The 13999-nt window shown below is 48.0% G+C and overlaps 1 protein-coding gene across 1 annotated transcript in view; it reads right to left on the bottom strand.

The window, feature by feature from the left end:
- The window catches only part of SORL1 (sortilin related receptor 1), a 156606-nt gene that overhangs the window by 29585 nt on the left and 113022 nt on the right, over window positions 1-13999 (bottom strand). Inside the window, exons 27-32 of the mRNA XM_077893900.1 lie at window positions 11827-11934; window positions 10011-10142; window positions 8993-9124; window positions 8259-8393; window positions 7243-7398; window positions 2813-2962 (exon numbers count right to left, since the gene is read on the bottom strand). Of these exons, the coding sequence (XP_077750026.1) occupies window positions 2813-2962; window positions 7243-7398; window positions 8259-8393; window positions 8993-9124; window positions 10011-10142; window positions 11827-11934 (813 nt within the window). The remainder of the gene's footprint in view (window positions 1-2812; window positions 2963-7242; window positions 7399-8258; window positions 8394-8992; window positions 9125-10010; window positions 10143-11826; window positions 11935-13999) is intronic.

The raw sequence follows: 13999 nt of genomic DNA, 5'->3' as shown, positions 1-13999 counted from the left end.
CCCAGGGCGCGATCTTGGAGACCCAGGATCGAGTCCCACGTCGGGCTCCCGGTGCATGGAGCCTGCTTCTTCCTCTGCCTATGTCTCTGCCTCTCTCTCTCTCTCTGTGTGTGACTATCATAAATAAATAAAAGTTAAAAAAAAAAGAAAAAGAAAATTGGATAATGTTCTCATGAGAGAACCAGCATGGTCAAGAGAAATGGATAATGGATCCAGAGATATGTTCCTAGAGACAAAAAGATTCAGGGGGTCAGGTGGGATGGAATGTTACAACTATTCTCAACTGGCAAGTGTTCATGCAAAGGAAGAATTAAACTTTGCATGTCTCTCGTGTGGAGGTACAGACTTCAATTAAATATACTTTTAAAAGGGCTCTCTGCTATTGTCAGTGAAAGAAAGGAAATGCGAGGCTTTTTACAAACTATAATCCTCCATCTTCTGGAAAATCATTTTATTATAGAGCCCTGTTACAAGCTGAGCTGGAATTGGTGTGTCTTGGGGTTTTGGAAAGGAGGCTTGGTTACAAATAAAATTGCATTAGAGCATTTAGAAAACGTTTGAGACCCACTAATACAAGAAACCCAAGATGGAATTCATCCTTCCATCTATCCACCTACCCATTCGCTCATCCATTTATCCATCCATTCAACTAGTCATCCCTTAACCACCCATCCACCTACCCCTCCATTTATCCATCCACCCATCCATCCACCTACCTATCCACTCATCCACCCAACCATCCACCCATCCAGTGAATATTCAGATGGAGGGCCTACCATGAATCAGGTACTTTCAAGATGCTAAGAATACGGTGATGTGTAAAACAAAGGACCTACCCTCACAGAGCTTACTTTCTATTGAGAGAAACAGCAAATACATAAACTACTCTGTTATTTTAGATAGTGATTAAAGACTACAAAAAAACCTAAAGAAAGAAATAGTAACAGAATGATGGGCAGAGGTCATTTCATATAAAATAGTCAAGAAGAGGCAGGAAACAACAAATGTTGGAGAGGATGCGGAGAAAAGGGAACCCTCTTACACTGTTGGTGGGAATGTGAACTGGTGCAGCCACTCTGGAAAACTGTGTGGAGGTTCCTCAAAGAGTTAAAAATAGACCTGCCCTACGACCCAGCAATTGCACTGTTGGGGATTTACCCCAAAGATACAAATGCAATGAAACGCCGGGACACCTGCACCCCGATGCTTCTAGCAGCAATGGCCACGATAGCCAAACTGTGGAAGGAGCCTCGGTGTCCAACGAAAGATGAATGGATAAAGAAGATGTGGTTTATGTATACAATGGAATATTACTCAGCTATTAGAAATGACAAATACCCACCATTTGCTTCAACGTGGATGGAACTGGAGGGTATTATGCTGAGTGAAATAAGTCAGTCGGTGAAGGACAAACATTATATGTTCTCATTCATTTGGGGAATATAAATAATAGTGATAGGGAATATAAGGGAAGGGAGAAGAAATGTGTGGGAAATATCAGAAAGGGAGACAGAACGTAAAGACTCCTAACTCTGGGAAACGAACTAGGGGTGGTGGAAGGGGAGGAGGGCGGGGGGTGGGAGTGAATGGGTGACGGGCACTGGGGGTTATTCTGTATGTTAGTAAATTGAACACCAATAAAAAATAAATTTAAAAAAATAAAAATAAAAAAAAATAAAATAGGAAGAAACTCCATGAAGGGCATTGTTTTAGAAAAATACTAAGATCCCCATGCCAGAATTATTCCACATGATAAAATCTATCCAAACAACAGGTGAGTAGTAAAGCAGGTGGACGTTTGAGGTTTCTTTACAAAACACGTCTCGATATTTGTTTTAAAGTGGGAAAACATAGGTTTTAGAAATGGAGAATACGGTTGCTATTAATCTCTGAAAATTCTTAAGCTGATAATTAAACAGATGATTCACAGGTGCTGGAAGAGAACGTGGTGGCCTTCGGGGGCCAGCTTCTCTAAGAACGATCCCGTCATGCTAATCTCACTTCCTTTTTTGACAGGGCTCTCAGACTAACGGATGGAAGAAGACTGGAAATAGAGCACATCTTGATTTTAAGACCCCTAACCTAGCAACATCCTTATGAATGAGGCCAATTTGGGGCAGGTTAAAGAAATTTATTTAAAGAATACCAACTAATGATTTAATCTCACTCAGGAGGAAGATCCTATTTTATTGCCTCTGTTAATTCTTTTTTCTTTTTTTTTTTTAAAGATTTTATTTATTTATTCATGAGAGACACAGAGAGAGAGGCAGAGACACAGGCAGAGGAAGAAGCAGGCTCCTGGCAGGGAGCCCAGTGTAGGTCTGGATCCCAGAACCTCCGGATCACGCCTTGAGCTGAAGGCAGACGCTCAACCACTGAGCCACCCAAGTGCCCCTGTTAATTATTTTCAAAGCTCATCTTACTGTGCGGTTACTTGTTTGGCTGAAATGTTCCTACTCTGATTTTGGGAAACGTGGGGTCAATCTGCCCTGTGATTTTGACGTCCCAAAGGTCCATCTGAATTTTACCCTACTCCCTGGACTCCCCCTGTTATTTCAGAGTATTTCACTATAAGAACTTTGAACGTGGCATGATGCAACGGTCACAAGCTTTGGGGGCAGAAAAAAATTACTAAATAGATATCCCAGTCTGGTACTGACAAGGTGTTCTTCTCTGAAGCTGATTTTCCTATCTCTAAAATGGAGATAATAGCTAAATCACAAGGTTATTATGAGAAACAAAGCATAAGTAATGGGGTCTCCTGCTCTCTAGAAATCCTCCCCGAGTGGTGAATTCCTCTGAGACTACTCACGGCAGTTGGCCTCGTCCTGGCCATCCTGGCAATCCTGGTGGCCGTCACAGCGCTTCCAGTTGGGGATACATTTCTTTGGTTGGCGGCATTCAAATTCAAATCGGTCACAGAGCCCACGGTGAGTGGGAACAGAGGCAGTAGTGACATTTGCTGGAAGAAAAGATTTTGAAAATTCACTTTTTGGTAGCCAGGGAGCTGGCCAACAAGAGCAACCACTCAACACATTAGGAAGTTCAGGGACCTCCAGTGTTTTCGGAATTTCAGTGGGGACGTGGAGACACAACATGTGAGCTCTGGATAAGGAAGGCAGATCGACCAGACACAGCCACTGAATTTGGAAGCCAGGACGCAGACAGTGGTAAGTGACTCAAGAGACCAGAGGAGGCTGTACCCCATCCTAAGTAGTCACAGCACAAAGCAAAGAACCCACAAGATAGACATCACAGAATCTTCAAAAAGCTGGAAAGTGGCATCTCTGAACTGGCAGAGAAGAGGGAGAAAGACAGGAAGGGAACTGAAGAGTGTTTGAGTAGCAGCAAGACCCCTTGCATCCCCTGGCCCTACCAGCCCCATGAGGCAATCACCCCGGATGTCACACCCACAAAAGCCTAGAGGACTGTTACCTGGAGGGTAAAAAGTCTGGTTAGACAGGCCTAATGAAGAACAAGACTGTCATACGGAAGAGAGGGAGTAAACCCGCAGATTGCTGAATGTGGGGCCCTGGTCCCCGTCCTCATAAGCCCTGGCAGGGACATATTTATTCTCTAGACAGGAGGACGTACAAATCTTCTCTGAGGAAACTGAGCAGCCTCGGAGCAAATCCTCAAGCAACCCAGATCAAGAGTTCCCCAACAAATAGCCCAACCATGAAACTCAGAGCCAGCAGGCCGACCCATGTACAGAATCTCTTGTGTTTTTATCACCACCCTCAGACACAAGGAAGCCAGGATTATTTGGGGAAAACCTTTGACATGAAAGATAGAAATGGGCACACACCCCTTCCCTGCAAAAAATAAAATTTGGAGGTAATAGTGAGTTAATAAGAAGAAATTCTCAAATGTAAATATCCTTACTACGCTCAGAACGAAAGAATATAGATTTCTGCATGAAAAAAGGACAAGATGTCATGAAAAAGGAATAGTACTAGAAATGCCAAAGCTCCTAAAAATAAAACCATGTAATTGTAATGGAAAACTCAGAAGCAGAGCTGGAAGATAGAGCTGAATCTCCCAGAAAACAGAGCCAGGGGAGCGGAGGGGTGGAGGAAGAAAGAGATAAATTAAAAAATTGAAAAGGGACAGGACCACATCAGTAGATTTAAAGTATGAATGACAAGAGTTCCAGGAAGAAAGAAAAAACAGAAAAGATCATTCAAAGAATATTTCAATGGTGTTACACTATATGTTGGCAAATCAAATGTATAAAATACATATTAAAAAAAGAATATTTCAAGAAAAATTCCCCAAACTCAAACACGGAAGTTTCTGGAATGAAAGAGCCAGTCAGTGTGTCCATCCACTACAATGATGGAGAGGGACCCACATCAAAGCACCTCGTTGTGGAATTTCAAAACACCGGGGCCAAAGGGAATAACCCTATAAGCTTCCAGAGAGTAAAAACACGTGACATGCAAAAGTTCTGAATCAAATGCTTTGGATTTCCCAAGACCTGCTCGATCACAGTGGAGCAATACCTTCAAAATTAGGAAGGAGCATTACTGGCAACCTAGATTTCCAAACCCACACCAACAACGATCACTCACATCTGAAGACAGAAGGAAAACACTTTCAAGCAAGCAAGACCTCATTGGTGCCTCCCACGTTCCCTTTCCCAGGGAACCTTCTGGAAAATGTGCTCTACCAAAAAATGGGATTAAACTTAAAAAAAAAGAGAGAGAGAGAGACGAGAGACACAGAGACAGAAGGAGGGAGGGAAGGGAAAGCGAGAGAGGGAAAGAAATCTGGGATATAGAAAGCAGTAGCTCCAACAGGACAGAAATAAAACAAGTCCTTGGGATGGAGAAGCCGCATCCGGCAAGCCACGTGGGGCCCAGGTTGCATAGAGAGCAACCAGCACAAGCCCAAGCAGCAGCTCAGGAGACAAACTGAAGGCTGTCCTCTCTGGGTCCCTGGCCACCCTGCCACCATATTCAACACCTGATAGAACTGCTAAAGGGTGTGCTCCAACAACACAAGGAGTAAAGCAAGAAAAGACTCGAGACCCAGGAAACCATGAATCTACACCAGGAGAAAGGCAACGGGACTCCCAAGGAGGGCAGTGAAGACCCAGGGGAGGGGCACACAGCAGGCAGAGAGAACTCAGCACAGAGATGAGGGCTCGGGCTATTAGAAGGGACGCCCCCAAGAGAAACTGTGGGGCTGAGAAATGAGTGATACGGTGATCTTGTGGAAGGCAGCCCTCGGAGGCTACCGGGACGGGGAAAGCATTACAAATGGCACATGGTAACCTGTGCTAACAAATAAAACTACAAAAACCAATTACTAACTTTGGGATCCTGTGTGTATCCCATGGTTTTAACTGGATTTTCAAAGGGGCCCCTCCGGCCCCTAGAACCACTCTGCTAAAACAGGGTGCCTGGGGAAAAGCGGTAAAAAATGAGGCCAGAAAGCCAGGCCGAGGCCCATCATGGCACTAATGCTTGGACGGTCAGGGGGCTGCAGAAGGTTCCAGACTGGGGAAGACATGATCATGCATCCGGATGCAGCCTGTGGGAAGGCTAACTGCACAGGGGAGAGCACAAGGCCCAGAGACCAGTTAGGAGACTTGCAGTGCAGAAACCAGACCTGCGAGCGAGAGACAACTCAAATTAAATTTGTACTGATGACGTACATACAAAAGAAATCACAGGAGTTGAATGAAAGATCGAAATAGGATCTGCTCCCTGGATGAGGCGGGGTTTGCTAGAGCCTGTTAATACCTTTTACAGAGTTTCAATAAAGCAAAAAAAGATTTTGAGAGAAGAATCAAGTCACTCAACAGATAGATAGGTGGGTCTTGGAACAGGTGTTCCAAGAGATAAGAAAAATTTATTTTTTTACACAATTTGTTTTCAATTGAGAAGCATTTACAGGATGGTGACTATTTGCCTATTACTGTAATAAACACAGTGGGGGATTCAACGTAGTAGGCAGCACGATCTCAAGACATGAGGTCTGTATAATTGTTTGGAAAAGAAAGATTCCTGTGCAGGCGACAACCAGAAAGCAGCGCACGGCGGATCATAGGGAAGAATCAAAAGGACAACAGGTGGGTATGAGACTGGAACAGAGATCAGGACCCTGACAGGACCCAGTGATAGCTCCACAGGGGTGGGCTTGTGGGAGAAAGTAATGGTGCACTTGCTCCAAGTGGGAATCTCAAACTTTGGTGACCCTACCCATCACGTGGGGAGTTCCTGAGCTCCACACAGAAATCCTAATTCTGCATTTTTTTACAAACACCCCCACGTGATCCCATTACAGGTGGTCTAGTATGGGAACGTCCTTTGATGATCACCAGTGATATATCAAGGTCTCTCTTAGCTACAAAATCCGTGCTCCTGTCTGCTGGGACGGACAGCGGGTCTCACGGAGAGGGGGCCAGTGGGAAGGCAAGGTCAGGGAGGACACAGGTCTCATGAGGCAGAAACGCTGCCGAAGGAGTATTAACAGGGAAAACGTGGAAGCAGCAGGCCCGAAGCACCAAGGAACGGCGGGTACGGAAGGGCCTTGAAACGGGACTCCAGGGTTGGGATCTGTCTTCCGGACAAGAGGACACCACTGACGATTTCTAAACAGCGAAGCAAGGGGACCAATTCGTTTTCAAGGAGGAAACTGACTGCCGACCTAGAAGTTTGCTAGGAACAGGATCTGCAAAGCGTAGAGGACAACTGTCCACTCTCTTACGCTAACCGAGTTTGAAATAGAATCCGGCCCAGGAAAGGACGCAGCACCCTCACCCGTGCTGGGCCGCAGCGAGGGCCACGCACAAGCCGGGGGCGCAGGGCCCACCTCGCCTCCCGCCAACAGGGCGACGGGCCGCGCTCCGGGTGCCTCTGCGTTCGGCCACTAGATGGCAGTGCTCACCCTCCTTTCGAAGGACGGCCGCCAAAGGCCAGCACCGAGGTTGAGAGTCTGATAGGCAGGCAAACACGCCCCTGGTGGCCCCCACTGTGATGCCCCCGAGGAGGAAGCACAGTGGCCCACCGCAGCCAGGGCGGGAAGCAGGGCGGCTGGCCTTTCCGTGCAGGAGGATCACAAGGCGGTTCGAGGAGGTGAGACCCTCCAGCTCCCAGAGCCACGGGTGTCCCCGCTCTGGAGGTGAGCAGCAGCCCGGCCAACAGAGCACGGGGGCCCAGAAGGCAGGGGACACCCAGTATCCAGGGCGTACCCCCCAAAGGTCCGCTCCCCGCAGGCAGGCGCCGCACTCACCGGGCGAGGGGCAGGCTTCTTCATCCGAGCCGTCGGCACAATCCCGGTACCCGTCGCACACCCAGCTGTCCATCACGCACGCCCCGCTGCTGCAGCGGTAGTAATTGGGCAGACACGTGGAGGGCCCGGGAGTAGGGGAGGGAAGGATATGTAAATCTGTGCAAGACACAAGCAAGCAAGAACACCCAAAGTGTTACAAGACGCTTCATCTCAGAGCAAAATGTGCCCCAAACTCAGTGCAGACGTCCCCGTTTTAGCTGCCCCAGCCCTGGGAGGGCCAGGGTCAGGCACAGTTCTGAACAGCCGCTCATCTAAAAATCATTCATATTAGGGCATCAGAATAGGCTGCAACCTCTTCCCTTTTTTGGAGCAGAATCACCTATAACCTATTTGATGGGACTGGGGCTGAGGGACTTTGCTCTTGCAGGAGCTCAACAGGGGCTTGATGCCTTTGCAGGCTGATGCAAGTCACAGGACTCAGAATGCACAGGGTGGATGGGGGAGCTCCCACGGAGGCCACACACCGTTCCAGTTACAGCTCCATCGCAGCTCCCCCAAGACCTAGTTCAGAGAGGAGGATGCCTAAAAGGAAAGTCAGGAGGATGCATTCCACACCAGTGCTCCCCAGATGCAGCGTGGTACCCCTATTGCCTAGAGATCTTGTTAAAGTGTGGATTCAGAAGGGAGGCCTAGGGTGGGGGTTAAAGACTCTGTGTTTCTAACCAGCTCCAAGCAGACGTGGATGCTGCTGGTCCGCAGGCCATGCCTGCACTTGTCAGGCTGCACAGCGCTTGCTGTGGCCTGCAAATATGGCAAGCGTGACCCTAGAAACAGGAGAAACCAACCACACTGGTTTTCAGAGTGGGAGGAGACAGAGAGGCACTGAGACAGTTACACCCCCCAAAATCGCCGAACGAGCCCAAAACTGAGGAGATAAGATCCTATGCTGTGCAGAAAGGCGGCAGTGTGTCTGCTGTGTCCTGCCTACGGGCTGACGGCTGACCCAGGACCCTCACCTCCGCAGTCCTTCTCATCAGACCAGTCCCCGCAGTCGTTCTCCCCGTCACATTTCCACCTGTTGGGGATGCAGTGGCCATTCTCACAGCGGAACTGGAAGTAGCGGGAGCAGTTCGGGGCTTCTGTGGGGTTTTCTGGGGAGGTTAAGCACACACACCATCAATTAGTTGCCCAGTACCCATGTGAACACAAATGCTAAAAAGATAGACACGACCTTCTCAATGCCCATGTCCCCAGCTTGCACAACCCTACTCGGTACAGGTGGGGCAGCTTCTTGGACCCGAGCCCTTCTTCCTGGATCCCAACTCATGCTTCTCTGAGCCACCCTTCTAGACCTTACAAATAATACCCAACTTTTTGACACTTTACCAAAGGAATGACATAACTATCGGTGACAGCCCCATGATGACAGGACTCTATAAAGTTGTGGCATCTATAATAAGCACATTTGGGGAACACCCTCCAAAATATTCACCATCATTCATCTACCATATTCCTTAGGCATAATGTGAACTTCCCAACTGGGAAAAGAAAAGGAACGGGAATAAACATCCCCCAACACCTCCTGGGGGCAGGCTGCCACTTTGAAGACTCAATTCCTTACAGGGGAACCAGTGGTGGGGCAGGAGAAGGCACAGCCTGCATGGCAGTGAGCTGAGAACGGCCTCCTTAACCACAGGCGTCACTGGGACCCGGAGATTAGGGACGAGAGGCTGAAGGTCCAGCATCTTACCACAGTTGGCTTCATCGGAGTAGTCACCACAGTCATCCATGCCGTCGCACTTCCAAATCAGGCTGATGCACACTCCATTCTGGCACTGGAAACTGAACTCATCACAAACCTTGTGGAACTCGGGGTCTTCCGCTAGATAAGGAACAAGCATCCCTAAGTTCCAGGCTGCTGCCATCCTGCAGGGCTCAAGGTAGGACGCAAGGGGAAAGAACCTCCACCAAGAGACAGGCCAGCTACAGGGCTCCAGGATGGCAAAAGCCACTTGAAGGCCTAACCCCCAGTAGCTCAGAAGGTGACTGTATTTGGAAACAGGGTCTTTAAAGAGGTGATTAAGTTACAGTGAGGTCACAAGGGACCCTAATCTGATAGGAGTAGGGTCCTTCTGAGAAAAGGAAAGCAGGACACAGACAGGCGTAGAGGGGAGACCATGTGAGGGCTGAGGCATAAGGCAGCCTTCAGCAAGCTCAGGAGGGGGGCTGCAGAAGAACCAATCCGACCGACATCTCAACCTCAAACTGGAGCCCCCGGAACTATGAGAAATACACGTCTGCTGTTTCGGCCACCCAGGCTGTGGTCTTTGGTGATGGTGGCCCGAGCAGACTAGAAGGAGTAGCCACCGCTGGTAGGGCCTGTTTTAGGAGTAGATCTACGCAGTGAACAAAACAGAAGCCCTGCTCTCATGAGGCCCACATTACAGCAAGGAGAGACAGGCAGTCAAATAATGAAATAAATATACGGCATGCCAAGTGGTGACTAGTGCAACGAAGACCACTGGGGCCAGGCAAGGGTGCTACAGGGTGACAGGTGCACAGGGATGGCCCGTGGGAGAAGGGTCCCTCCACGCCTTCCCCTCATACACACACCAACCACCAAAAAGCAAACCTTTGGAAGCAACAGAGAGTAAGCCTTTCTCAGAAAGGGCCAGATTGGACACTCGAGTGAGACCCGTGAACCACAGTGGCCCAACCCTCCACGGCATCTCCAGGGATTCGGTCCCCTCCCCGTCCGCCCCACTCACAGCAGCCTGCAAACGTCGCATCCTCATCGGAGCCGTCACGGCACTGGACGATCCCGTCACACACCATGGAGTGGAACAGGCATTGCTGGCGGTTCTTGCACACGAAGTCCATGAAGCGCGTGCAGAGGGGCTCTGAAAGGGGTCCGGGGCAGGGAGAGGGCCGTGAACGCTTGGGACCGGCACCAGCCCTGAGCAGAGGCTCCCTGAAACCTCAGGAAACCGTAGTAAGAGCCCCCATTTCTTGAGCACTTGCTGTGTGCCGAGCCCTGAGCTAAAGCACTTGACACAGGCACATCACTGAACTCTCTAGACGACGCCAGGAGAGATTTTATTGTCCTGTTCCCAAAATGAGACCAGAGGGGGTGGCAACATTAATATTTTGCCAAGAGTACACAGCTACTGAGGGTAGAGCCAGACCTGTCTGACATCCATGCTCATGATCTTCATCACAGGCTACTTCTTCCACAAAAGGACCAGTATTAGGGACTGAATTGTACCCCTAAAAATTCATATGTTAAAGCCCTAACCCCCAGTGTGACTGCGTTTGGAGACAGGTCCTTTAAAGAGGTGATTAAGGTAAAACGAGGTCATGGAGGTGGGGCCCTGATCCCACAGGTGCAGAGTCCTTATAAGAAGGGATACCGGGGATGCAGGACACAGACAAAAGCAAGAAGACGGCCTGTGGACTCGAGCTGTAACATCAGCCTGCCCCTGGGTTTCCAGCCTGCTGGCCTACCCTGCAGATTTTGGACTTGCCGCCTTCGTAAGTGCATGAGCTGATTCCTGAAAATAAAGCTCTCTCTGTGGATACACACATCCTATCGGTTCTGCTTCTCTGGAGGACAGTGGCTGATACAACCAGAGAGCAAATTCTCAAGGTTTTGTCAGCTGTATAGTTTCTATCACGACTACTCCTCTCTGCCACTGTTGGGTGAGAACAGCCTGAGACAACACGTAAACAAGTCGTAGTGACTGTGTTTAAAGAAAACTTCAGGAGTGCCTGAGTGGCTCGGTCAGCAAAGCTCCTGCCTTTGGCTTAGGTTGTGATCTCAGGGTCCTGGGATCGAGTCCCGCATAGGGCTCCCTGCTCAGCGGGGAGTCTGCTTCGCCCTTTCCTGATGCCCCTCCCCACAGCTTGTGCACATGCGCACACTCTCTCTCTCTCTCAAATAAATAAAATCTTTAAAAAAAAAATAAAACTTCATTCAACAGAACACGTTATGTGTGGGGGCTGGCTTTTCCCCACAGCCCAGCCTGCCAATCCCTGCACAACTACATCTGTTCTCAACCTGGACTGTGCATCAGAATCACCTGGAGCAATTTTTTAAAAATCCCAATGCCCAGGCCACGCTCCATACAAATTACATCAGAATCTGGGGGTGGGAGGGAGTCGGGGAGCCAAGCAAAGTACATTCACAGATGAGCACCACTGGCCCAAGACAACCTCTAGGAGTCTAAAGGAAACTGGGATAAGAGAGTCACCTGGCCGACGAAAATGTGACTTGAGTAATCACCAGCAACATGAATAAAACCCATCAAGTAGGAGAAATAAGTATTCAGTTCAAAACACTGGGTCTACACCTAGAGCGAGAGCAACCAACAGCAGCGTTCACCAAGCAACAACCTATTTATTCCAGGATCACCCCAACACTGCTCCCCTTCCCACTCCTCTCCACCCAAATCAGGGCACCCTGAAGCCACCAGCCTCCCAGAGTCCGGCATAAACTCGGTTAAAAACTAACCCCCAGCAGATCCTGAGGAGGTGCAAGGGTTCAGTCCAATATTTGTGCTTCCCCGGGGCAGGGAGAGGACTCACCGCAGTGCTGTTCATCCGCGCCATCAGAGCAATCCCGCAGACCGTCACAGTGCTTGCTGGATGGGATGCAGGTGCCATTCGGGCAGCGGAATCCATTGCACTTCTTCTCTGAAATGCAATTTGATAACGGAAGAGACTGATAAGAGGAAAGAAGCAGGTGCTCACACCCGTTGTTGTGCGGGTTTAAATGGGCAAACCCCTAAGGAGACTGGGTGATTGGTAACCGCGGTCACAGTAACCAATGCATGCACACCTTGACCCAGCGATGCCATGGCAAACACGTGATCTACCCACACAAGTGAGAAATGACGTTAGTACCGGGCTGTTCATTGCAATGCTCTTTGTAATGCACGGACAACCACCTACCTGTCTGTCAGTAGGGGACTCTGTAATACCTCGTTATACCCTAAAACACGAGACTGCTACAAAGGCACTGAAGAGGCACTCTGCAAAAATGTGTCCCAGATACACAGTTGTGTGGAAAAAACAAGGTACAAAACAACACGCATGGCATTCTACTTGTGTAAAAGAGAACAAGAATACACAGTACATTTAAATTTGCAGATATGCACAAAAATATCCTAAAAGGGCATACAATCATAATTCCCCATGTGGACACGGTAGGGATTTGGCAGATGGGGAGAAAAATGTTTACCATACACCTCTTGATGCTTTCTTCCATCTTGAACCATGAAAACGTGTTACCTACTCAAAAAACTGAGTACCTATTTTTAAGAAAAGCTTCAGTGAGTGGAAAAAAGGAGGACATGAAGCCTGATTATAATCCTGGTCTTTTAAAGCTCTCCTAAATCACCATCTTAATTCTTCAGGAATTCTAAACTAAAGCCCTTTCAGAGAAAGTCCATTCTAGCAATGTTAAGAATCTTAGATTTTGTGCTTAGTAGAGAATTCTTAGCACAAGGTAACCCTTTCTCCTGAACACAGAGCTACTGCCCGACGTTAGGGCTTAAAAGTAAGTTCTAGCAGGTAAGTCAGGGCCACTGCAAACCCAACGCTTAGGAGACCAGTTCCAGGGGGTTCAGGAGCAAGGCAAGAAAGTGTGTTTTAATCCTCTAATAAATCATCATGCCTAGGAAATTATTCTAAGGAATCAAACAGAACCACTAAGTGAGTCCATGAGTCGGGAAATACTTAATGTCACTAAGTGTAAGAGGTATTTTTAAAAAGTATAAAATTAAAATTATACAAGACAGACTCCTATCCAATAAATTAGTGAAAACAGCTAAAAAGGTAAAATGTAAGTTCAAGAGAGACGTGGGGAAACAGACACTATGTTACTGATGGAAATGCTTCGGGTATCATCACTCGGAAACGCAACATGCAAACACTTAAGGAGAATCATTAAAATCCATCAGAACCTCTGACCCAGCAATTCCATACTAAGGGACATATCCTAGGAAGTATCTTCAAGAAAAAATAAGCCTTCATTTCCAAAATAAAAAAGGATAATTTTACTGCGAATAGTGTAAAACTGAAAACACTCAAATGCCTGACCGGGAAGCAACTAAGTATACTATGAGAAATATCAAGTGAATATGCATCTGCCATGAAAATGTGGGCTACAGAAAAATACAGATATAGGCAAAGACCTCTGCTTAGTACTGTGACATGAGAGAAATGGAGTTTACAACATGCAGACGATGACTACGGTCCCATGAAGATCTGGAAGGTATGGTGCAAAGTAACAGGAAAAAAAAAAAAAATATATATATATATGTCTCTGGCCCTGGTTATAGGCACAGAGCTCTTAAGCCCTTGTAATTCCCTAGGTAACAGGAATGTCTTGTGTTCTAATGGGCAACTCTGGGTGGGCTCCTGCATAGCTTTAGGATGGGGGCTGGTCACCAGAAAAACCATGCCATGATTAGAGCCTTGGTTTGAACTCCACCCCTAATCCTCTAGGGAGGGGTGAGGGGGGGAGCTAGCTTAACGATTCATACTATGCGATAAAGCCTCTCTAGAAATCCCAAAAAGTATGGGGCTCAGAGAGCTTCCAGGTGGCTGAACACAGAGATGCTGGGAGAGCAGGAGGTCTGGACAGGGCTTGGAAGCCCCACAACCCTTCCCTCTACCTTGCCCTATGCTTTCTCTTCCATCTGGATGTTCATTCTCTCTCTCCTTTATCACACATCCTTTTCTAACAAGCTAGGAA

The sequence above is a fragment of the Canis aureus genome, chromosome 3 (assembly GCF_053574225.1).
Source record: "Canis aureus isolate CA01 chromosome 3, VMU_Caureus_v.1.0, whole genome shotgun sequence".
Lineage (NCBI taxonomy): Eukaryota > Metazoa > Chordata > Mammalia > Carnivora > Canidae > Canis > Canis aureus.
This window is presented reverse-complemented; position numbering and strand designations above follow the sequence as displayed.